At 47.5% G+C, this 26438-nt stretch overlaps 1 protein-coding gene across 4 annotated transcripts in view; it reads left to right on the top strand.

The window, feature by feature from the left end:
- zbtb16a (zinc finger and BTB domain containing 16a) overlaps positions 1–26438 on the top strand; it is a 75097-nt gene extending 48659 nt beyond the window's left edge. For all 4 annotated transcript variants that reach the window (XM_029847929.1, XM_029847933.1, XM_029847930.1 and 1 more), the window contains exons 5-7: positions 17732–17902; positions 21975–22145; positions 24532–26438. In XM_029847929.1, the coding sequence (XP_029703789.1) occupies positions 17732–17902; positions 21975–22145; positions 24532–24761 (572 nt within the window). In that variant the 3' untranslated portion in view covers positions 24762–26438. The remainder of the gene's footprint in view (positions 1–17731; positions 17903–21974; positions 22146–24531) is intronic.

The following is a 26438-nucleotide window of genomic DNA, read 5'->3' as shown; positions in this document are numbered from 1 at the left end:
GTTGTCCAATTTCGAATTCAAACGGGACGAAACTATCGGAACAATTTGCGCGCGTTTATTTTTGATTTACTCCCGTAAATCCAACCCAAATGTCTGCCGTTCTGGAGTTATTTCGGCGTTAATGAGTTCTGCGGTGAGGCTCTTGGTTCTGGTCGGCCTCCTGGGGTCAACGGGATCCGGGATTGACAGACAGATCACATCGGCTCGGCTTAATCCCACTTGACCTCAAATCAAAACGGAGCCAACATTAATCAACAAGCCGGGAAAAGTTGGCAGGTCAATGTTGTTTATCGGAGCTCCGTTATGAAGACGGCAAGACGAGAACGTCGCCGCTGCCAAGATGTAAATAGGAGGAATAAATCCTCCACCGCCGCTGATGATCCCATGAAGCTTTCCATCATGAGCCGAGCGATCCAACAGGAAGTGTTTCCTACAACTCGCTGTAGGACTGTTGTCAGGGCTTCTTCCGGGCTAATCGCTTTAAATTTATCTGTAACGGCAACGCCGTCGGACTGGAAACGACTGTGAACGCAGTCGGGAGATGTTGTTCCTTAGCACGGACCGTAACGTCTCTTTAACGGCTCCTCTGGCCCCCGCCTTACGCACCACATGTCGGAGAGGGAAGGGGGACAATGTTTTGGGCTCGGAGGGGTTTGGGGGTTGCGTCTCCAGCCAATCAGCTCGTCAGGGCTAAAGACAGGTTAAACAAGGCTAATGATCCAGCAGACATAACAGCGGAAGGCAGCACTCTAAATATAGACATACCAGGCAGAGTCCAGGAGAAGAAGTGGGGGTGGTCGTGTCAGCGGGGGCCAGACTAGTGTTCCTGCCAGGCGGCTGGTGGTCCGGCAGGAAGTGATCTCCATGGCGAGGCCACTGATGGATCGCAGTCTGCAGAAATCTGACCAGACAGCTTTACTGCTCCCGATCCTACCTGATCTTCTTCAAGCTAACGAGCCGCAGCGCGACCACGTGCGTTTACACCCGTCTGGCGCTCCCAAATAAACCAGCAACAAGAACCGTCTTCATCCGCGCTGGAAACCAGTCAGTTGAACCACCGGCGCCTCTGATCTCCGAGAACATTTTCATCTGGACCCACAGTTTGGATCAGCAGGTTGCGATGAGCTGGGATTCATTCGATGAGGCTCGATTAACAAGGATTATATCTCATCCTAATTAAATAAGGAGCAGACGCAAAATAAATGTGCTCGTTGAATCGGCTCCAGAGGAGAAACGGGGAATTCTGAGCACAGACGCAACAACCGCGCGTCTGTTCCTGCGGCGGTGATGTTACCGTTGTCCACCACAGGCCCGTTTTTGGTCGTCCTTGGTCTCGTCCTTGAACCACACGAGACAGTTCAGTCAAGACCTTGTGAGGTCTTCTGTGGCATCAGGTTGTAAAGAGTTTTGCAGGTTTATGTCTTATTTTCAGTTGTCTCTGTCCTCATCTGTCTCCGTCCCTGTCCCAAACCCGAACTACTCTAACCTCGACCTTAAAACCAAGTCTTAACCCTCAAATAAAGTGTGTGGACCAGCCAACATGTCCTCACTTTGGTAGTAGACTGCAGGCATTGATACTCAGTATGTAGCAAGTACAAGAACACACACTCACACACACTCACACACACAAAATCACACTTGTCAGTCAAGTAAATTAGGCCAATGGCAGCGGTGCTCCGGGGTCACGTCAAAAGTGCCGATTGTTTCAATCACATTAGCTCGTCTGCATCTGTTTAGCATTTAGTTAATTGTGATGTTATTAAGTTGTCAGTGAGCATTAGAGCGGCGATAAGCAAAGCAAATATTCTTCCAGGCCAGACAGAGAGCGGAGACACCCTCGCGCAAAACACACACACACACACGCACACGCACGCGCACACACACACACACACACACCCACAGGAACATAAACTGATCATTTGAATTATCTGCAGAATTAAAACTGCTTTGCAAATGAAACATTATAAGTCGGCTCCTGCTGTCATCGTCGTCGGCTGGACAAACGGGCCGCGGCAGGACGGCGGCTCGCGTCACATCTGCTGCTCATCCAGATGTTTCTGACATCACGTGAAGACTTTTTGGTTCCCCGATCATTTTTTATTTAAAACAATCTGCCGTTTCTTTGTGAAGATCAGTCATCGCTAACTCGGGACCGACTCGGCAAAGCGATTGTTGTTGTTGTCATGGCGATTTAAAACCTCTTCCTCGCTCCAGCCCTCCGTCGCCGACCCTCGTTCACCTTCTAAAATCCGAGGAGCGAAAGCGGTGTGCGACGCTATCGGAGGCTAAATTAAATCAAGTATCGGGACTACAGTCACTCCTTCTCTTCCTCCCTCAGCAAACAGATTTCCACTGATAAGATCTAAATGAGTTTTTCCAGGCGGGCTGGTGGATCCGCTGCCCAGATGCGGTGTGACGACACCCGGCGAGCGCTCTGTGACACTGTTTCCTTGTGTGCGGGTGTGTAAATGAGATGAAATGTGTGAATGAGAGCTGGCACGGCTCCGTCCCTCTGAAACCAGCTTCGTCCATTCACACATACCCAGGATGGCCCCCACACCGCAGAGGCTTAATGTCATGGTGGGCACTGTCGCTTTGAGGCGTCGCCACGGGAAACCAGGGGACAATGGCATGCTGGGGGACGTGGTGTTCTCATAGGTGGTGGGGATCCAGTGGTAAATTGGGATGTACTGGTGCAGCAGAGGATCCCTACATGGATCATTGTGAAGCTCAGATCCAGAGAGAGCAGTAACATGATGTGGTACAGCAGTGGGAGACTGGGGGGTGGGGGGGGGGGGGATTATAGACTCCCAGAGGGCTCTGCAATTCACAGGCTATAAAATGGAAGTCAGCAGGACATGCTGCAAATCTGGCCAGCCAATACCCAGCATGCACTGCCTCCCTGCATTCACAATGAGGACGTGTCTCAGCCACAACCCTGGCGAGTGTGTCCCGTTGTTGGACAATCCGCACTCCCCTGGACGCCCCTTGTCTCCCTGGTAACAATAGCATGTTAGCAGCTGCCAATGTCGCCGGGATCCAGACCTCTTTAATGTCTCATGCTCTGGTTTTATTGGTTTCATGGGGATGAAAACTGGCCAAGAAAGACACTAAATGTAGGAATTGTGCTGCAGTTGGTTACCAGGAAATATTCAATAGTATAGTAGGACCACCACCCCCACCACGCCCACTGATTAGCCGCAGCAATGCTACAGCTATTGATGGTGAACCATTTCATTTCCACCATCGGGCCTTAAGCCTGGCCCCCACTCTGAGTCTGCAGCCTTCATCAAGACTTTTATTGGGACCAAGAACTGCTGCACGTGTGTCTATGTTGTTGATGCTCAGCCTTTACCGGAAGATGATCAACCAGGCAGTCGAAACCTGCAGCGAAATGTACAGTTGGAGTGATCAAATGAATTCCAAGGCCCCCCTAAAGGTTCCTGATGAACCTGCCTGGTGCCTGGAAGGTTTTCACAACACTGCCACAAGAGAATGAATAAGAAAAGAGGAAGAGGAATTTAAAATGGAGGCCTTCACCGCTCTGGAGAGAATAAGGACAATTCCAGACTCAGAAATAACTTTGCATTTCAACGTCTGGTCAGACTTTGAACCCAAAATGATTTGCCCAGGAGCACAGAGCAGGACTGGATGTGGAACCGCACCGACAGTGGCAGCGTTCTTTTGTATTTGACGTAAACCTTCTGTAATTAGATCGGAGCTGTTTGTGGTCAGACTGAGCCGAGTGTTAAAACAGCAGCAAAAAGCCTTTTTTAATTTACAGTGCAAATACCTTCGATTGGGCGGAGGGGGGACAATGGAGGAGCCTTTCAAACCCTCTTCTTTGTGTTGTTGTTGTTCGAGAGCGGGAAGAGCTTTCCTCTGTTCTTTAATTGTGAAGCAAGAAGATTAGTACGAGTGCTTCCAACCTTTCACCCCAAACAAAGAAACCATCAGATCTGTTGCCTGGTGACACCAGCTCTCACACCAACAAATCCAACTCGTTCCGTTGGCTCCCCGAAGAAAATGTGCAGCTTTTTTTTACCCCGAACACAATGTTTCTGCCCGGCTGATGGCCTTAATGGCAGTGAGCGGCCACTTAGATTAAAATGGCCGTTCATCTACACTGCGAGTGCGTCTCTCTGACTCGTATAAAAGTTAATGTACCCGCGACAATGACATTCTGAAGAGCATTTAGCTTCGGACAAATGCTGCCGCTGGTACACACAAATGTCCTGTTCCTCTGCGTGCAGCTCAATCAAAGGCCACTTAGCAGTGTCATATTGATTATGGAAGCTTAACCTCCGTCAATCCGCTGCTGCCGCCGCTTTTTGGCTCTGGTTCCCCGGACGGATTTAATGGCGATAACAGGAGTTCCCTCGTCTCTGGGAACGTCACCTAGACGGACTCTCCTGGAGTCGGCACTCAGAAATGATCAACCTGGCTGGAGGGGCAATTTAGGCCACCAGCTCACTCTGGGGGAGGGGGGCTGATGGAGCTTTTACATTTGGTATTTCTGCTTTTGATCTGCTACATTTTGCTTTGATTTCCATTTTTCTTTATTAGCGTGCAACATTTTTTTTGAAAGCAGCGTCCTGATGATGTTTCTCAGCACCGGTTCGTCCCTTTTGTAGACGGGCCGGGGCGCTGGGTGTTGAGAGGAAGCCCTCAGTCTTGGAGGTGGTCTTCTGAAGTGGAGCCATTCGAGTCCCGACCCTTATCTGTTAGCACCAGGCTTCCCCTGAGAGCAGATCGTCTTCTGAGATCTGCGGAGCTCCAACCACTAAAACACATCCTGCACACAGTAAAGCTGCACGGCAGTTTCTGCCGCTCATATTTGTTCAGGTGTTAACGGCGACTCAACACTTGACCTGGTTAAACAGCATTCTGAGCAGAAATGACACTTTACGCTCCCCATTTGGGAGCCGGAATGCTTTTGATCTGCGGAGCTCCACGTCGAACATTTGTTGTAATTTTGGAACCGTTTCAGTCGGACGAGCTCCGAAACGCGGTTAACCGGGTTGTCTAAAGGCGGCAAATACTCATTTTGAGTCGAGTCTCATTTGAAGCTTCTGGTTTGTGACATTTGAGCCTGCAAAGTTGGTGTTTGTCCTGCGGGACGGCCGTAATGTGGCAGGAACGCCGAAACTTTTGGTGTGAAATGAGTTTTCTGAAGTTGACAGTTGTGATTTTCTTACTGCCGGTGACACCGATGTTTAAATAGAAGCCCTGAACAGAATATTTTCCCCTCTCGGGTCAGAAAACTGATGGGTTCTCCTGGTGGGGAACAACATTACTCTTCAGTTTAGGTGCTGAAGGGACGACGGTGCAGCATTTTCTTCATTTCTCACATTCTTTTGTCCTGATTGTGAAGCTTCCTCCTTTTTCCCCTATCGGTGATGCCGTCGTTTGACTTCAACGGCTTGTTGTCGACACGTTTTCAGATAAAATCCAGAGAAAATTCCTCCTTTTTTTTTATCAGAAAACAGCTCGATGCGGGTCAGAGCAGCGAGGCGCTTTAACTGTTGAAGTGTTTCTAACATTTCAAGTCTTTTTAATTAATGCCAAACCCCCCCTCTTGTCTATAAAGGAATGTTTGGGGGTTGGGTCCGGCAGTCCAGACCACGGTGTCCCCTTACAGTCCGGCTGACCAGCAGGCTCTCAAAGGTGATTGATTGGCTGGTTCTGAGGCCACCGAGGACCCTTTCTGCAGCTTTAGAGGTCAGGGGTCGCCTCCTCTGCAAATCTGCTTCCTTTTGTACAGTCGCAACTCCAGGAGAGCAGTGTCACCCCCTCCACCTCCGGCCCTCCCCCCTCCAGGCTTCACCCTGGGAAAACGGAGGAGGCGTCAATTAGGGCTTTTCTGTGTCGCCTCAGTTGTCTCTATCTTGTGAAGTTGTGCACATTCTTTATGTTAAATGTAGGAGCGGAGTTCAGGGCCGCGCCGCCAGCGTGCTGTTAAAGAGAGTTCGTTAAGGTTCCACAGAATAAAACTAATGATAATGGAGCACGCAAGCTGTTGTAGAAACAAGACTTAATGGATTTTTTAAGCAAGCAATTAGCAGCACGCTAGCAGCCACATATCAGCATGTGAACGGTCTCGGATATGTGCGAGCTGTAAAGATGCTGCACGCCGATTGCTCAACTTAATAGACGGGTGTAAACCCGGTCGTACTGATAGGACTGTGTGGAAAAGTTAATATTTTCCCGTTCGGACAATAAAAACCCAGAGTTAAGCTGAAGGGGGGCATTAGAGGTGCAGAGAGGAGTGCGGCCGTGTAATCCTGTGAAATGTAGTCACTCTGAAGGGTTTGCTGAGGGATAACATTGCAATTCGGAATATGTGGTCTGCCATTGGCCCTCAGGGGCCACAGCCTTTGTGGTCACAGGACCAGGATTACACTTTAACCCCCACCGGCCATCATCCCCCTCCCCAACTGCCCTGGCTGAGGCCTGGGGTCAGGTGAAAGGCCAGGAATCTTAAACAGGGTAGAAGAAGAGGGAGGAGAAAAGAGAGAAAGTCTGCCTTTCAAACATCACACAGTCCAGAGCTTTGGCTGTTTTTGATTAGATCCCCCCGAAGAACGTTGGACATGTGCTTTGTCCCCCTCCCCAGAATGTCCCTTTAAGCCCGGCTTTAATTCATATTTCAGCCTGGATCATCTGCTGCAGCTCCTGAAGTGAGAGGCCGCAATAAAAGCAAATAAATAGTCAAACAGCCCAAGTTCACGTTCCAATAGATGATCTTTGTCAGAGTTCCATTCGGAATTATTAAAGAGGGAAAGCGAGACAAAATTCAGCATGTTTCCACCACCTGGATCCCTCCTGATGAGGGACGAGACACTTTAAACCTGATGTAGATCAGCCGGTCGGACTGTTGTCCTCTCACATGTGGCAAGATGCTGACTCAGCAACAGTCGAGGCAGGAAACCCCCCGTCAGCCAATCAGAGTGGAGATGTACACCAAAACTCACCGTTACCTCACTTCCTGTTTCTGAGCCCACAGAAGGATGCCGAAAGATCATTAAGAGTCGATCAAAGAAAAGCATCTTTAAATTTTGTCGGCAAAGCGGTGTAATTAATCTCTCAATTAATCTATCATAATTATGTAAAACCATTTATTTTACAGGTTTTACAGGTTTATTAAAGAAAATAAATGCTTTTTTACTTTAATTGGCTCAATAATTACTATAAAAAGAGCATTTGTGATTGTGATAAAAGTAAATTAGACATTTTAACAATAATGTGGTCATCAATTCATTTAAATAATCATCCAATAATCTAAGAATTATTTTTTCCCTCTGATTTGATATATTTACAGGAATTTAGATAACACAATTTATTAGTTTTTTAATAAAACATGTAATATAAATCCTTAAAAGTTTATTTGCTCTTTAAATCATTTTATAAAATCAACATATATTTACCAAACAAAACAATATCCAGAATTAAAATAAGATTTAAAATGTAAATGAACATTGTTCCTGGTATTGAGGATTCATTTATTTCTTGTATTTTCTTAAAGAAATCTCGGTCAGAAGATTCTAAACTGATCTGATTGTTCTTCTAGTTTAAGTTTAAGTTTAGCTGTTGAGCCTTTTCCACATTTCTGAACACACAAGTTCAGTTTGAATCCACTAATACTAAATTAAAAACAATTTAATTCCCAGAAAACTATTTAAAGATTTAAGAAATGATTTAAGTAGCTTTATAGAAAGAAATTTAAAATCACTGCATGCATAACTTTGTTTATACATCTATAAATATACTATAAAACTATAAAATTGGTCATAAAAAATTGGTCGGATTTTTTGTTTTAAAATCTGAAACTGAGGAAAATGTTCTTGTCGTTTGATGTTTAAAGATTAAAGGAACAAATATATAAGTGAAAACATCAAATCAGAGCTGAAGTTTTTTAAATTATGAACAAGAGCCTGAATGAATTTTCCTATATAAACTAAAACGATTAAAAATCCGAGGAATGTCTTCTCTTTTTTTTCTTGTGTGAAGATTATGAAGCAACTGAAAATGGAAAATGTTTCAATATCGAAGTGCTTCAGTTGGTAAGTGTGAACTCGGTTGATCACTTTATACTCGACTCTTCTGGAAGTCCTTTTTCCAGGTTGAGCCTTGCGCTCACTCACCTGAATGCTGCTTCTTCTCATGGAAGCAGCATGAGCAGGAAAACTCTATGAACTCAAGGTCATATGAGGACTTTTCCCAGTTCTTCTGCAATGGGAACCTGTGTGTGTGTGCGTGTGTGTGCGTGTGTATGTGTGCGCGCGCGTGTGTGTTTGTGTGTGTAGGCACAGCAGCACCCCCTGCTGGTCAGCCGTTGCACTGGATGTTGCCCAGAGAGGATCTTTGAGGCGTCTCCCCTCTTTAATCAGCAGTTTTAAACAAAAGCTGCTGCTGATTTTTAAATAATGCTCTCGGAAAAATCCTCATCTTTTCTGCTTGTTGTTGTTTTGGAGATTAGTTGGAATACCTGGATCAGAGGAGCTCAGGTGATTTCCTGAAAGCTCAGTTTTCTCTCATCTCTGCGGCGTCTCACTCTGGGGTTGTTGTTTTTTTTCGGTACAAAAACACAAAGCAGCTCGTCTCTAATCGGATCACAGTGAAATCAAACCCGCGCGGACGCTGCCCGTGGAGATGATCTTTCCTGGTGAAATAAAATCAAAGCCCCAATCAGCTGTGTGATCTCAGCATGTCGCTCAGACTCTGATTAGAATCATCTGAAGGCTGAGAAACGGCCAAAAACATCTTCCTCCTCGTGTCTTCGTCCTGCTGCTTTTCCGCAGCCACAATCCGTCGAGGCGGTGCTGTTACCCATTTATAGAGAGCACGAAAACCAAAAATGAGATGAAATAGTGCAGCCTTTCAATCTGGTCACTGCAACAACATTAAAATAGGTACAAAAATATTCTATGTTTTGCAATTTCTACTGATAATTGTCATTGCTAAATAATGACTACAGACTACAGAAATAATGTTCATAAATGCTACATAAGACCGCGCATTTTATATGCTATTTATTTATTTAGAGGGTGTCGTATAAAATACAATTAAAATCATATTTTTAGTAAAATAAAGGACTTTTTTTATTCCTTCTAATAAGAGTGTAACCTAAAATATTTACTACAGCAAGATTCCATCTTAAAATTTGTTTGCTGGGGAATTAAATGGTTGTTTCAAACCTAGAAGTGAAAGTAAATGTTCGAGAATTAACCGCAAATCATAATAGCGGCTTTGATGGATCCTGGAATATTTGTCTTGTTTATGAGAATCAGAGAGAGAAAGAGCAGCTTCGCTCGCCCCCAAATCAATTTCCCTGAAATGGAATTAAGTGTGATTGACATCAGTGCAAGTTCTTCAAAAAAAAGGCACACACACACACACACACACACACACACACACACACACACACACACACACACACACACACAGACAGACACACAGATCTATAAATAAAGACATTCCTTTCAGCCTGGCAGAGTCTGTTTGGCTTCAAGGTCGCCGCTCAACTCAGAACTCTGTTAAAAGATGAATAATAAAAGAAAGAAAAGTAAGCACATGAATGCTCACATCTGTGGCGAAACACCTCTAAACTTTGATTCACTTTGATATTTCACACAAACGGAACTTGAATCCGGTGGATCCTTCAGAAATTTGCTCCCAGACCTTTTTAGTTTTGATTTTTAGATGTTTTTGTGACATTTTCTAGTCGGACAGTGAAGTGTTTTTGGCAGATTTGGCCAATATTTCTTGTGAATTCTAACATTTAAAACCTTCGTGGAGATTTCTCGGTGCCGCTTGTTTTGTTTTACTTTCGTTTAGTTTGTGATTCTAAATATTTGGTTTAACAAGTTCAGTCTTTTAGTTAAAATATTCTCACCAACCGACTCCACCCTGGACTTCAGGTCAGCTCAGAATCCATCAACACATGAATATTCACTGTCTCATCCCTCATTCTTCATCTTCTGATGTCACTGAGGGGGGAGGAGGGGGTGGAGGGGGGGCACCCACTTTACTGCTGTTTGTGTGTTCATTCATTCCTCCTGTAAAGTTTAATCCTCCATCCTTCTCCATCATCTCTGGTTCTGCTCCAGGTTCCATCTTCCATTCTTCAGAATTCCCCTGTTGCGCGCGCACACACACACACACACACACACACACACACCGGCAGAGTGTCTCAGGATGTCTGAGAAAAAAAAATAAACACCCCATCCTGTGTGTGTGTGTGTGTGTGTGTGTGTGTGTGTGTGTGTTGTGGGAGGGGGACAGTAGAGGTGTTAAAAGTCTTTTGTCCAACAGGAAAGACGATGTCGGCAGCTACGCTGAGGAGAAATAAAGTGTGTGTGTGTGTGTGTGTGTGATTTTCTTTGCCCTTTTCCTGTGTGTGTGTGTGTGTGTGGGTGTGAGTCTCAGGGTCTGTGACTAATGTGGGTGCCCCCTGCCCCCCAGCCCCTTTTCCTTTCACATTGTGCGCCTGACTGTCCAGATGGCGGCGAGGAGAACAGATCCCGGGAAGGCGAGGACAGATTTGGGATTCCAGTGTGGGTCGGGGGGGGGGTCGGGTTGGGTGTAAAGGTGGGGGTGACCGGAGGTGGACATGGTCCTGGCGCTGTTTGAAGGTCTGGCTGTGTGCCTAAAGCCATTTTACAGATGTGGAAAGTGTGACCTTTTTTCAAAAACGTGTCTTTTTATCGGAATAATTGGAGTTAAATTCCATTAAGTGACAACAAAGCGGCAGCTGAGGACACTGGCACACTCGCTGCTTCTGGGCCGTGTTTGCACCCCCGACTCCACCCTGAATGGCAGGCGTGGCCACATTGAAGGCGGGCCACATCCCATTATTTATCCCGATATCTCGTCGGACGGGTTATTTCACTGCCTCCAGGTGATGATCAGTGTGTTCACAGGCAGGTTCACATTTATCCTGATGACTGATTGATTATTGCTCCATGAGGAGACGCCTTTGTGTGCCAAGTTCCCTCTCATCAGAACCTCGGGCCCAGTCTTATAACAAGACGCCGGTTCTGTCTCCCCGACTTTGGAACGTGGTGATTGTTGCCGGGTGTGACTCTGATCAGTGAGGGGTTTTTCTCCTTCATGCTGGGGATCATTAATCTCAGCCGCAGCAGCTTCTCTGATATATTTAGAGCGAAAACATCTCGGCTTCCTGTTAAAGAGGAAAATGGCTTCTTGTGTAAACACACACGGAGCAGCAGTGTGTGTGTGTGTGTGTGTGTGTGGCGCAGCAGAGTGTGTGTGTGTGTGTGTGCGGAGCATCCAGCAGTTCTGTGTTGGATGCTGAACTGGACATCTTTAAGAACGCAGTTTATCCAATCCCACGCGCTCTTCTCCACCGCCGTCACCCTCTTTACGTCTGGTTCTTCTGCCTCTGCGGCGTTCCGGGCCTGTAAATCCGCAAAGGTCACAATGAAAACGAAAGCAAACACTTGAATTTAGCACCGACATCAAAGCTTTATTAACCTGCTTGATTTAACGGCGCCGCTCGTTTCGCCGTTACGACCTGCCACTGTTAGCTTTGTATCACCACTCTGACTGGAACAACAACTAATTCACTGAGCGGCGTCACGTTCTGCTGGCGCCACGTTCTGCAGCGCTGCTTTGCTGCACAGAAACGCTACCAAGTGAACTCGGACAGGTTCCAAACAGACCCTGAAATCTAAACACCAGCGCAGTGATCCTGGCTCCCATCAACCCTTGTGAATATGATGGTTAAATCCCATAAAAACCTGCACTGGACCAGTTTAGACTCTCGGCTCTTCTCTTCTATTGTTCTCTCGTTAGAGTTCTCTCGTTATTGGTCGCTGCTGTTACGATATCCTGATGAAATGCGCTTACGTGGGATTAAAAATGTTTTTCCAGTGGAAATTGGACCACCATCACACACTTGAAGGAAACAAGGAAGAGAAGTGGTAGAAGATGGATGGATGGCTGGATGGAGATACTCTTACCAGGATAACGCCCCCTGCTGGTGGGCGTGGGAACAGCAGGGAAAGCAGGCTGAAGTTTGGGGGAGGACAGCTGCATCACAGAAGCTGTTCCCCCTCATTCACACTTCATTTAGCCCGCTAGCCTCCATCTCTCCATCCTTCCCGTCCCTTCATCTCTCCATCCAGCGTTCTCTCTGTGACTGAGCCCGGTCAGCTATGGCAGAGAAAATGGCATCCCTTCATTTTTGTTGGCTTTCCTCGAACATTTACTTAAAGTTTAAATCCTCGTTTATTAATATCTGTAAGATGGGAAAAAAACAAAGCTTCTTGTGAGATTTGTTAAGTAAATTAACATTTTACGCTGATTTAGATTGGTTTATTGCCTCTGTAAAGGGGATTTTACACGCATCAAGATCTGTGTAAAGATTATCGTTGTAAAATTTTACCTGAAGTTGAGCATAAAATAAACCAACGTATAGGAAAACGAATGGTTTCCAGATTCGTGCCTGCGTCGGGCCGAATGAGGTCCAGACAGTGCACTCTCTCTCTCTTCCCTCCTCCTCTACCTCCGCTCCTTTGTATGAATCTGCCGTATCTCATTCCCTGCCGCTAATTCCAATTTAATTGCCAGTAGCCAGAAGCCTCCTCAATAGGAGTAACAAATGGTTTGATTCTGTAGACTTCATCAGACTGCATTTTAAATGCGACACAGTAACCCGGTGCGAATGCCAATGAAGCCTGGCGAGTAGCTGCTCTGTTTACTAATTATCCTTTTTCTTACTCCGAGCCACACTGCACAACTTGTCTGATTAAATCGGATTTGTGAGGATTGGAGATCAGGGAGGTGGGGGGGTGGGCTTGGATGGCGATTGTGGTCCATCTTTGTAAAAGGTCAGTGAGTCCAGAACCAGAAGGGGCCGACAGTTCGACTGTAAATCTGGGTGAAAGGCTTGGCGCTGCCCTACGCCCACAGTAATTCCAGATCATCCACTGATGGTCGCTACTCTGGTAGCTGGGTGCAGATTGGTTAACAGATTATTTTAATGTGGCGCTGTCCGGTAACCTTTCAGAGGTCGTCCTCTCTGTGATGCTCTCAGGGGTGGGGCCGTAGAACCATGAATGATTATGGGCCTGATGGATCCAGCCGCATTAGCTGAGTTACTACCAGTTGTAAACCAGTTACTGCCGGATATCCGTCATCCTGATCATCAGTAAATTTAATGTCTGTTAAATTGAACAAGAATCTTGCTCTACACTGCTGATACTCCAGATACTACAGCTAGCATCGCCTCCGCACAGAGCCTTCATTTTTAGCTTGTTTTTTCTTCTTCTTTGTCCTCCGTATGGACACAGAGCAGCATGTAGCTCACGCTGTTGCCTAGTGGCGAATCCATGTATTGCAGGTTTTAAAAAAAAGTAAAATTGTCTATTATGAAGAATCTCCAACAATCCGACCTGCAACAACTTAGAACCTGTTTCGTCACCGATTTGAGGATAACTCGGTGGCCCGGTTAAGTGAAAATTTCCGCTCACGTGAAATAACCAACAATCATTCCTGCAAGGTATCATGGGAGTCAGAGTGCCATTTGGGTGGCTCAGTTTTCTCTGTTGGTCCTTCTCCTCGTGCTTCTGACACCTTCTGTCTGAGCCCCGTTTTTAGCGCTTTTACACATTTGGCTAATGTTTTCATTAATGTCCCAAAGCAGATGGTTGCCGTGGTTTTTAGCAAACACTCCTTAAACTGGACCAAATAGTGCTGAAGACGGTGCATTCGGCAGATTAACGCGTTTGGAATGTGGCGGCGGGACACACGCGGAAGGACTCTGGTGTCCGTTTGCGGTAATAACGGAAGGTTTCGGGCGGGGACAGATGTTCGGCTGAATCTCATTCCGGGGACACTCTTTTGCTCGCGCAGCTCCTCGCCGTTATTTGGGCTTCTGAGATCTTCTGACGTGAATCTGCAGTGAAGAGAACAGCAGTGAGGAGACAACGTGGTGGCGCGTGTTGCTATAAAGACCTCTCCCTGTCAACTAAATGGCCAGTTGAGCTGCCATATGGTGGCGCTGACATTATCTCTGGGTAATTAATATGGCATCTCGCCTGGCATCTGGTGGCATTAATCTCGCTGGGAGAACTTCATCTCGTGATGTCGGCGCCGCTGCGGGCCCCGGCGTGAATTATCGGCGCACGAGGGACGTCAGAGGCAGCGGGCGACTGCCGTTTGGCTGCTGCCTGGATCAACACTGCTAACGCTGATTTGGTGTGCGGTCGCTAAAGCCCCGAGGCCGTCGCTGATTGATCAGAGGTGCTCCTTGTCAATTGCACAGCTCAAATGGCTTTCTGAGTCCTAGTTCCATTTTATTTACACTTATTAAAGGAAAAATCCACTATTGCTGCTTGTCAATGGTCACTGTAAGAAGCAATACTAAGAGGTTTCTCGGGGAAGTCGACCCTCGGAGGTTGTAGGCCAACGGAAAAATTGTCTTCAGGTCTGTAAGATGATGTTTTCCTGCTTTTTATGGTTTCACCTGTTGGATCGAAACGCGGATCTTTGCAGGGCTCTTTCAGCCGAATGGGTGACAGTTGCCGCCCTTTGCTGGGGCTGCATCTCTGAGGTGTTCTGATCCAAATGAGATCTGTTCCTGGTCTGAGGCCCTAAAATGCAGCTTGTTCTGCCATCATTCTGCAGCGCCACGTTAGCGCCGGTGTTTAGGACCTACAGTCGTACATTAGTGAGTGCTCTCGCTGCCTATAGACAGACCATAGTTTATCATTATGGGTATTGACAGAGCGGGCCGTGACCGTGGTTGAGGACTGTGGTAATGGTCGGTGATTGAACGCCTCGTGCTGTGGTCCTGCTGCTCTCTGCCTCATTAACTCCGGCAGCTCCTCCATTCAGAAGGCTGCAATAGAGCCCAGTGAGGACACATTTAAGGCTGTAGGAAATGCAACTACTGAGAGGGCGGAGCTGTGTCCTCAAGAACGAGGACAATATGGAGTCTCTGGTGTGATGACGCCAACGTCAGAGCAGAGGTGAGAATTCCAAAACCACAGTCGCTTCAGTTCTCACACTTCCCTTCCGGCTTTACCGGGCAGAGGGATGCAGGAAGCGTCCGGTTGCTTCCATCCTTAACGGCGGTGAGGTCAAGCAGTAAACATTGGGAGCAACATCTACAGTCTGGGAAAAAAAGCCCTTCATCAATGAAAAGCAAAGAGGAGCCAGGCTTAAGTTTGCACAGAACATAAGGAGTTGGACCCCAGAGGACTGGACTAAAGTCATCTTCTCTGATGAGTCTCATTTCCAGCTTTGACCTTCAAGCTACGTTCAAGGTTATCCGGGATGAAAACGTGCTGCCTTCCGCTCAATGTGGATTGGTTCCACCAGCAGGACAGTTACACAACTACTGTAGGTCCATGGAGGTGTGGATGAAGGACCACCAGATCTCCTGAAAATGTTTGGTTTCCTCCTAAACAAATGCTTCAAACGAGACTCTAGTTTGAATTTGTCGGTAATGTTGCCATTAGTTTATAGAATAAAACAATAAAGTTCATTTTACTCAAACGCTCCTGCGAAATCGCAAAATCTCAGATCATTTTGACGCGGCGTTGACACGTGTACAGTCGTTCTCGGTAAGAGAAGTAAAATTAAAAAAAGTTTGCAGGCTTTAAATGGAGAGATTTCTCAGACTGGAGGATCACTAAAGTACCTTGATAGCCAGCTCTGTCCTTGGGCCATTTCTCTGTGTGCACATCCAGCCTGTGTCACCTCCCATCGGGGAGTATTCCTCTCCATTACCGGCCTCCGTCCACCCCCCCACTTAAATAACAGCAGCCCTGCCACTCCAGACCCATTAAGTCACTGCCGGCACTGCCGCGGCCGCAGAATCCGCCTGAGCCTTTATAAATAGAAGGACGGAGAGAGACGGAGAGGCTGGTTAGAGGAGCTAAATTATTCCAAAACAGCCAAACAGGACTGAGACTGCTCTCCCCACACTCCTCCTCCAGCTCCTGCTGCTCCGGCGTTCAGGTGTCACTTTGGACCAACTCAATTCTACACTGTAATGGACCTTCTGCTTCAACTCCTGCTTTTATTTATTTATTTATGCTTTCATCCCTTCACTGCTGTCCTGGTGGCACCTTAACTCACCGGCGACAGTCCTCCCCCGACTGTAGAGTTCAGACTAAAGGGAGCGGGAAGGTTTTTCCCAGCTTCCACTCATGCAGCCATTTCTGACGCCAGAAGCCAGCCGATCGGGCTTTTGTGCACGTGGACGCGCGCGCATTTTTGTCTATTAAAAAAGCCTTTTCTGTTTCCACGTAAACCATGTATTCATTAGATTTGAGGAGCGATGCGTTGAATGGTAAAGAGCGCAGGTTTTTCCTGCTGTGTGTGTATTTGATGTGTATCCTTCAGTCTTTTGCTCTCATGACTTCAAAGTTGTTGTTTTTTCCCGCGTGTGTGTGTCAGTACCTGGTTTCATGTTTCCACCACGCCTTAGCGATGACCCCAGGTCAGAGGTCCGATAACCTTTTGCATTCCAAAAGCCCCTTTTTCTTCCCCTAATTGTCTGAACTCTGCCTTCCTTCCCTTCTCACTCCCTGGGTCTCTCGCTCCACCTCTAAACCACTTCACCTTCATTTCTTCCATCTCGAGTGGCAACAGTATCAGTGTGTTCTGCCGCCGTGCTTAATGTGATCGAGCTGTGGCCTGGAGGAAGAGGTGGTCTGCTAATGCTAGTCAGACTGAGATTCACCTCCAGATAAAGTAAGAAACTGGAGTGAATGCTTGTCAGTCAAATCTGCTTAAGTAGCTGCAGTCCTGGAGGGATTCAGAAGCAATCAGGCTCCGTCAATAGCCTGTTCATTGATAAAAGCTCTGGAGAAAACTAGCTTAGCACTAGTTACTACTATGCTAATGGCGTACAGAGAGGCGCCTGCCTCGAATCACAAGATGAGCTTGGCATCGGGGCAGTCTGAAGGACCTGCGACTGCTCAGGAGCGTCAGAAAACAGGTGTCAAAATCTGGAAAATGTTGACTTCTAAACAAGAAGTCAACCTGTTTGAAATCATCCTGACAGGTGACGGATTTGAACAGCCGGCGTTCAAATGGAGCCGAGACGGAGGAGTCAGGAAGTTGAACGATTGTCAATATTTATTTCTCTCACTCGCACATCAGCACATCACCTTCTTCCTCCCGGGCCGCCTCCTCCTCCTCCTCCTCGTCTGTCACCGAGGTGCTGATTGATCCGGCGCGGAGGCCGCGTGGGCCCTCCTCCTCCTCAGCTGGTTATGAACATGAGGCGGCTGCTCTTCATAGATTTTTAAATTAGTGTCAGCTTTGCCCCAAAGATGTGTTATTGACTGATGAAATAGAAACTGAGCTGCAAACACTCACTCCTTCCCCCAGAGTTTTCCCCAGCCTGGTAATTGAAAAAGTGTGAAGGGAGTGTGTTGGAGTGTGTTCGCTGCCAGCGTGTCTGTTGGCCCTCCGTGATTTCGTGTGTTAGCGCGCCGCGAAACCTCGCGCTCTTTATCTCTGCTGGAGAAAAATGCTCAGTGGAGACAAGGTTCGATTGAAGCGTTGCATTGGAGATCTTTATCTTTCTACTCGGCGCTGAGAATTCAGCACCGCGAGCACCTTTAATACCGTAGCCGCAGTAAATACACGCGTACACCTGTATATACGGCAGCCAATCGTCTACCTAGATGAGGGACTGGTCGTGCTGGGTGAACTGGGTGACCTGACCGTCGTGTTCTTTGCTCCTCAGGATCCGACATGGCCATCTTCTGTCTGCTGTGCGGGAAACGTTTCCAGACCCAGACTGCTCTGCAGCAGCACATGGAGGTCCACGCCGGCGTCCGCAGCTACATCTGCAGCGAGTGCAACCGGACTTTCCCGAGCCACACTGCGCTCAAACGCCACCTACGCTCGCACACAGGTAGGTGGAGGCGCCGGTGGGATGCCTGCTCCTGGGAACAGACGTGTCTCTGCACCCGTGTTGAAGATGGAGAAATACACAAATCATTGACACGCGCCACAATAACTGGAGTGATTTGTAGAGTCCAGAATATCCCAACCGAAGGAAAGTTTCATCAACGGTTTAAAGGAAAAACGCTGCTCTGACATTTACTTCACTCCAGTTGAAATCCCGGGGAAGCTTATTTTTGGATGCAAATGGTGCATCTTTAAATTTTGCATATTTTCTCATTCAAAATTCAGATTAATTTTTCTTCCTGTGCTCACCCCGGCGTGTTAGAGCGACCTTGACAAACGTGAGCGGGTTCATAAACGGAAGAAGTTTCCAGTAAAATACAGGCTTTATTTTCAGGGAGGAGTGAGTAATGTTACACTGTGACTGGAGCTGAGTAAACAGCATAAATTCAGGTCAATATCACAGGACTTATTTCCACTGGCTCTTGCTGCTGTTGTTTACTCTCAGCGGTAGTAATTCTCTGTGCTCGGCTGGGGCGAGCGAGGATACAAATACATGTAGTGAGAGAGAAGCGGTAGCCTGGGGGAAAAAAAAGAGAGGGGATGACAGATATGAACACATGGAAATGAATCCTATTTCACTGGTGAACACCCCCCTCCCCAACCCCCCATGCCTCTCTGTCTTTGACCTTAAATAACAGTCTCTCTCTCCCTCCCGCTCTGTGTCGCTCTGTCAGAGGCGATTTAACTCTCCAGCCCACAGATAAATATTTGAAATGAAGGCAGTGAGATGAGAGCAGCAGCCCTATTTACAAGTCAGACGCATATACCATTACTGCAGTGTGGTGGTGGTAGCCGGGGGGGTACAGTAGTGATGCTCACATCTGCTCCGTCTCGCCAACATTGGCGAAGACGCGAGTGCTGATCCACCTGCCCACCCAGGCGACTTAAATGTCAGCTGATCATGCAGCAGCGCAGAAGCTTGTCCTGCTGCACACGACTGTGAAATCACAACGAAGCCCCAGATGATGTTTAAATATGAAGCAGAGCCTTTTATCACAGGATTAGAAAGTCTGCAAGTCGCACGCCATCATGCCGGCCAGAAATAGCTCCTCATTTATCCCCAAAAAAAAAAAATGGAAACATGGTGTTCTCCGCTCGCACTTTGATGTTAATAATCTCATTGGCCTGAAAGAGACCGAAATAGAGTTTAAAAAAAAAACATCAGAGAAGAGACCTGATTGGTTCACATACATGCTGCAGTCGGCCACCAGAGGGCGGCAGTGCGCCCTGCAGAATTAAATTAGAATTACATTTCAAACCCAGAGCTTCAAAGAACTTCAGTTGTGGTATAAACTGTGGCAGAACATTCCCAGCCGTCCCTGAACTCACCATAAATGGCCGCGTCTGAAGGTAGTCGTCGTTAATTTTAATGTTGGCAGCTCATCTTCATGCCGGTCTGTGATTGGTCCAGTCGTGCTCCTGTTGTGTCACCTGATGACGGCGGTTTGTAAAAGGTACCTTTGAAGATGTTCATTATGTGGGGTTGATGTTAGCCGTTGTCTGTCTTATCGCCTCCGAGCAGACTGCTGCTGTCGCTCTGACACTGCAGCAACATTTAGGAGGACGAAGGCAACAAGAAACATCTTCATCATGAGGCCTTCATCACCCGCAGCTTCATCTCCTCCTCCTCCTCTTCCTCCCCCTTCTGACACAATGTTACACACACCCACTTTGTCTCTTATCCTGGCTTTGTTGCAAATGTGTGTAGAAACACATGCACACACATAAAATTCCTGTTAATTTCCTGTGCTCGCTCGCTCGCGTGCGTGCGTGCGTGCGTGTTGAACCTGCAGCAGTCTATTGCCTGTTTTGTGTTCGCAGCTGTATTTGATAGTGCTGCAGCCAGGGCGAGCGAGCACTGAGTGAATTGGGAGAGAGGGGGGTGGGCATTTGTTGTTCTGGCAGTGATGGAGTCTGATTTACATCCTCGTACTGTTTGTAATGAAGCCAACACACATGCACACACACACTCGCAGGCACTCACCAGGCCTTTTGGAGGACACTTACTGAGGTGTGTGCGTGAGGGGGTGGAGGGTGTGTTGAGGCAGTGGTCAGGAGACGCAGGTGCTGATGCTCGGGGGCACGGGGGGCCTGTGGGGTTGCGTCACTGTGCCGGGTTCTCCGCGTCTTTTTCCACACCACAGAGAGAAAATGGGAGAGAGGAATGGAGGGACTGGAGAGAGAGAACCAGTTTTGGACAGAGGCTGTCGGACCATTATCCTTCCCACCCCAACCATGTCTAGAAATAAATAACTCGATTTTTTATTTTTACAATCTGGCTTTATGAGTATGAATTATTGCCATTTCAAACTCGGGAAACTGCCAGACAACGCTGCATTTTAGCGCCCCCAAATGGCCACAATATGTTTCACTGCAGCTTATGAAACGGAAATGGGAAAACAAAAACGTCAGAAAATATAAAGTTTTCATCATAATATGGACAATCATGTAACACACTACTGGATTTATGCCCAGTTTAATACTGGAGTCGATGTACTTTGGATGAAACTGACATTGCTTCATAACTCCGCCAACAGCTGATATCTCAGAGTCAACACTGCAAAAAATGCTGTCCGGGTTTGGGGAAGTAATAAAATGCAACGCAAAATTCTAGAATGAAACCAATATTAGAAACGATGATGGTAGAAAAGGATTCTCGCTAAATGATCACGATGTTTGCAGATTGTACGTGAAGCAACAATAACCCTCCTGAACATTAGCATCCAGCACGCTGCTCTGATCAGAAGCTCTAATTAAAGGCAGGTGAATCTGGGCTCCATTATTATTCTTGTAGCGTCAGGCCAGCCCACCGAGCGCCGTGATGGATTGTGATCTCTGCTGTGGTTGAAACGCTAGAAAGAGCACAATGTCTTACAGCGGGAGCCGCTGATAACTTCACGCAGACAAATAAAGACTGTCACTTTTATTGATTTTTTTTTCCCCCTTCCCTGCCCAACCACACGCACCCACACCTCCGTGTCTGAGCTCTGTCCGCCCTCTCCCATCCCAGCATCTCCATCAAAGTTTCCCAGCAACACCGCAGGAAAAGCTTTGGATTTTTCATTCCACATAAGATCATTTTCCGGTTAACCTCCTCTCCATTCGCACCCGTCCGCTCCCTCGTCTCTAAATAAAGCGGACAAACAGATCTGCACTATATAGAACGTAAAGTCAAGCGCACAGCCTGGACGTGCCCTGAAACGAGGGGGCAGCGGCGTGTAACCAGAAATGCAATTTATTCCTGCGCACGTCGCCGCTCGGACAGGCAGATAATGAAAGGCGTAGGTTACTGATGATGACTTAAACCTGCCGAGCTGGACTGAAATACATTAATAAATGTCCCCACCAGCCTGACTGCAGAGCTGCGGCCCTGTGGGGGGACATGATGAGCAGCTCCTCATCAAATACCAGCAATACAATTAGCATGCCGACCGCCGCTGAGAATCATAATATCCTCCATCGCTGACGTGTGAATATCCATTACGGCTGCCCGGTGGGGGCCTGTTGTCATTTCCATCACAGTGCAGAGCCACTGTTGACACGCTGCGCCCGAGTGCAAATACGGAAACGCTTCACATTTACAGTAGGAGTGTTTAAACAGAGCAGCTACAAATTCAAACGGTTCAGCTTCACCCGTGCGTCCGCTTCCCGCTTTAACCAGGAAAAATGATTTCGACCCATCGAAATGTGTTTATGGCTGAGAAATGATGAAATATCTGCAGCGAAGCTGCAACTTTAAGAGATTTTCAATGAGAACAGGAACGTTTGTCTGAATCCAAACGACTCTGTGCACATCAGGACCCAACAGCACACAGATGTGCGTTTGTCTGACTCAGAAACATGTGGTGGGTTAATTTAATTCAAACGGGGCTGAACCACATCGTGTCTCCTGAAATGTCCCTCCTACATTCTTCAGGTTTCTCTGCATGTCAATAGGATGCTGAGGGTCAGGGAAGAGAGGGGTCAGCAGAAAGCAGAAGCTATAAACTCTGTCTTTCTTTTATCCACCTTTTCAGCAGGTGACCATCCGTACGAGTGCGAGTTCTGTGGGAGCTGCTTCCGAGATGAGAACACGCTGAAGGGCCACAAACGCATCCACACCGGGGAGAAGCCCTACGAATGTAACGGCTGCGGGAAGAAATTCAGCCTGAAGCACCAGCTGGAGACCCACTACAGGGTGCACACAGGTACTGGGATCCACGTCCAGCTGGCAGAGGAGGAGGAACACTGCTGGTTCTGGAACTACTTTCAGTGCTTTAACAGCGTGTTAGATGTCATGTTGCGTCTATGTCCCACAACTCTGGGCTAACAACAGGCCGACACAATACAGCAGCTCAGAAAGGTTAAACAGAACTCTGACCATCGTAATAGAATCATGAAAAAGTCACGTCGATGAAACCGGCTTCAGTCAGCTCAGTTTAGAGGTTTTAGCCGATTTGTCAACTCTAAACGCGGCTTCAGAACTCAGATCTGCTTTTAACCTACGGTGAAAAAGAATGACGCGACGATGAGGCGGCGCTATGCTCGTCGTCTTCATGGAAACGTGCGTTCGGAACAGCTGCCGACGGACTCCAGACAGCAGGTTTGCAGCTGCGGCGCTGCAGAGCGGCGTCTGCAGTCTCTATCGATCCCGGTGTGTTTAGAGCCCATAAAGGTGTTGACATGGTGATAAACTGGGTTTCCTGGAAAACCAGCTCCAGTTCGAGCAAAGCGACCACGAGAACTCGCCCTGCTAACGCTCACGCCATGGCGGCGGCCTCCATCTTCCTTTCAACATGCCAGCTGGTAAGCCACGCTATCGGGCGGCCTGTCCTATAATTGGTTCCCCCCGTCCAGCCTTTGTCTGGGGGAGGGGGCTCAGCGTTAAGCCGCAGAGCAACAGCAGATAACAAGAGCAAGTGACAAGCTCACAGTCAAAGGCCACCACGCACAAAAGAGAGCCGCTTGATGAATCATCGACATTGGCAACCTCAGCCCCCCACCTCAGGTCTGTCCACACATCCCAAATGCCAATGGTGGATCAATATCTCGGCCCCATTTGCAATTCATTATTAGCTGGTTATTTGAGATCCGCCTGTTTACAGTCAGGTTATCAATAATAAGAAAAAAACGCCCTCCGTATGCTGGCAGACTTACACGCCGACCTGCTGCTCCGCGTTTTTGGGTGCCGGCTAAACGAGGCTGTTACCCGAAGGAGGTCAAGGTTGACCGTGGCTCGGAGAGAGCGGCAGCGGCGGAGACGCCAGGAAGCTGGAGCTTAAAGGTGACAGCGATCGCCGGGCCAGATCGCATCCGACAGCTCATTTCAAATGCCATTGGCAAAGGTCGGCATTTACATGTCTAATTTACGCCTGGCGGCCTGAGCGCTGCTGGATTATTCCCCGCCATCACTCAAATCATTAGCACATTTAGGACGCCGTCTGTGGATGAATAGAAACGAAATGTGCCTCTTGAACAGAGTAAATCCCCCAGTGTGAAAGCAGGACTCCGCTTTGATTTATGACACCCTCAACACGTCCCCGAACCATCGTTCCATCTGAGTTACCAACAATTAGATTTCGACGAGCCAAGAATGGTTTTAAAGCTTTATTAGCGGGATCGAAATTGCATGCGGCCTTGTCAATTTCGGCATATGTTGTTGTGGTACCACAAACACAACAATGCAACAGGACTCCCACGTCCTCAGGACGTCTAGGTCAAACGTAAATTGTGTGCAACTTCCTCCCTTGTGCTCTGGGGTAATTGGTGAGTTCTTCGAACGGGCTGACGTCACATTTAGCCAACGAGTTTTTCTCTTGTGTCCTGTCCTCCGGGCGGACCAGTTTTTGTCTGAGTGTGTTGGGGGGTTTGAACTGCACTGGAATGCTGTGTTTACGGAGGATTCTCCTGAATCTTTCCAAAACTCCAGACTGTTAAAAGATAGAAATGTTGCGGCGTTTGTTTCTATACTCTTCTTTGCCGGGGTGTCACTTTTTGGAGGTCTTTGTGAAGGTCCAGTCTGGGTAACCGCATGTTTTGAGCGTTGTTTTGAGATTATCCTGTTCCTTCTTTTCCCCTTGGGTTGTGGTGGGCACTTCTTTAGCCCTATGTTGTAGAGCTATGTTGTCCCAGTTATTAGAATGAGTGGCTTTAATGACTCCTGTAATGAAGAATGACAGGATTTTCCTCCAGGGTTTGGCCAATTATCATAAGATAGGAATGTTTCTCTGGGTGGAACCTTGGCAGGTTTCAGTCACACTGGTCCTTCAAAAGCAACAAGAGAACAGCGTGTTTGAAACATAAATTCGGAGAAGTTGCAGGAATCAGCAAAATTTGATCATTGAGATGTTGGGCCACTCTTGCTCAACACTTTTTATTTGTCCAAAAAAGGATGGGTCAGCTTATGAATTTGGAAATCACACTTAAAGCGTTTAAGGTTCTTGACTTGCTGTGGAAGGACCTTCATCACCTTCATGTAACGCTGTGCAGAAGCTTAAACATGCGTCTGAAGCGTCCGTTCCTGCTGATTTTTTCTGTATATGCAGATGATGCAACTCTGTTGAATCTGTGCTGATCACGCCTTCTCTTCCTCAGGTGAGAAGCCATTTGAGTGCAAGCTGTGCCACCAGAGATCCAGGGACTACTCAGCCATGATCAAACACCTGCGCACCCACAATGGCGCCTCGCCCTACCAGTGTACCATCTGCCTGGAGTACTGCCCCAGCCTGTCCGCCATGCAGAAGCACATGAAGGGCCACAAGCCTGAAGATATCCCCCCAGACTGGCGTATAGAGAAGACCTACCTGTACCTGTGCTACGTCTGAGGAGCGGGAGGGTACGATGAGGGGCAGGGTGGAGTAGAGGGGGGGAATGTAAAGGAGGAAGTGGAAGGAGTGGAGTTGAGGCGGAAGGAACGTTTGCAGCCGAGGAATGTCGACAGCAGAGGTTGGCGAAGGCAAGAGGGTTTGTTTTCTCTGGTTTCTGTTCATGCAAAGGCGGCGGCACACGTGGAAAACTATGTATCTGGTGGTGATGGGACAAGAATATGGGAGAAGAGGCAGACCACCGTTTGTTCGGATTCACCGGGTCATTCGCTACATCTACAGTTAGAACCTTTCAGGTCATTTCACACAGCGCCGTAAAGCGAGCGAGCTGCTCAGACTGGCTTTACTGGACGCTGCTGCCACAAAATCGGGTTCTCAAGAGCTATCTGGACCTCCACATTCTGGCCATGACACCATCTGTCACCCAGTTTTACTTGTCCCCAACAACCGAAGGCCTTTTTCTTTTATCATTTCACACAAACTCGTCATTTCATTGTTCAGAATTCAGAAAATAAATGAAACTTCTAAAGATTAGATACGAGCCATTTAGACCCATCTCAGTTTTCACTGAGCTCTCCCAATATAACCGGTGGGTTCAGGTCCTGGCTGTGGTGGTGGGATAGCCCCTGAGAATCCAGGGCATATGCAGTAGATGAAACAGTTGAACTGGATAACAGAGCACTAAAACACTGCTAACAATCAGGCTTCTGGTTGCGATGGAGGAAAAATGTTAGTGCTGCTCTTTTATTTTATTTTTTTTATTTTGGAAGTTTTCTCAGCAGTCTTCCTGCTTCTGCATCCGTCAGGTGAGGGCTAAAGAGAATCGGGTCACCGGCGGCCACCCGTGGCTCCCCGCGGAGAACCGTCACTTCTTCATATCTCATATTTTAAGCTCTGCATTGTTCATTATAGAGGCTTGATTGCACAGGTAAAGAAAAATTACGACAACAGTCTCTGTTTGATTTCTGCACGTTTTCGTTTATTGTCCCCAGCAGTACTCCACATTAAACCAGCCTATATACATACTCGGTAGCAGTAGATACAGGACTTTTGTTATTCATTTACAGTCATTCTGTCACACTAATGAGCACCACAAACTGACACATCAGCCAATAACACGTCGATCCACAAAACAAATTGCAGGGGGAGGGGAGATAATGGCTGCTTTTCCGTGGGAGCCCTGTGATTGGGCAGCTCGCGGTGAATGTTGAAGTTGCGCTGGGGAGGCCGTAGCGTGGCGCCTTCCACAAAGGTTCCGCGACAGGTCGGAAACTGGTTTACGGCATCGAAACATGAATGTGAAAGACTGTGAGCCGTGTTCACGCCGCGTCGCTGCAGGCTAACGCTGCCTTTCAGCAGAATTCCCAAAGGCACATTTTTCCCACCGTGGAGGCGGAGCCTGTCTCCGGAACGGTGAAGCTAGAGTCCGGCCAGGAGCCGTTATTACATTTGATCCTTTACTAAAACTTTGATTTAGAAAAGACTGAAACGATCAGGTTGACTGATGGAGAGAATAATAAGCACAACTGGCATCAAAAAGTCAACAGAAATAACTTCTGTAGTGATGTTACAGATATTTTTCGCCCGGTGTATATTCCAAACAGGTATGCACTGATTTTTTTTATTTTTTTTTTTTTTAAGATGTTCGTCCCGGACGTTTGTGTACACTGTGAAGCA

Source organism: Takifugu rubripes, chromosome 15 (assembly GCF_901000725.2).
Source record: "Takifugu rubripes chromosome 15, fTakRub1.2, whole genome shotgun sequence".
Lineage (NCBI taxonomy): Eukaryota > Metazoa > Chordata > Actinopteri > Tetraodontiformes > Tetraodontidae > Takifugu > Takifugu rubripes.
The sequence above is the reverse complement of the archived record's forward strand: the minus strand, read 5'-3'. Positions and strand labels throughout refer to the sequence as shown.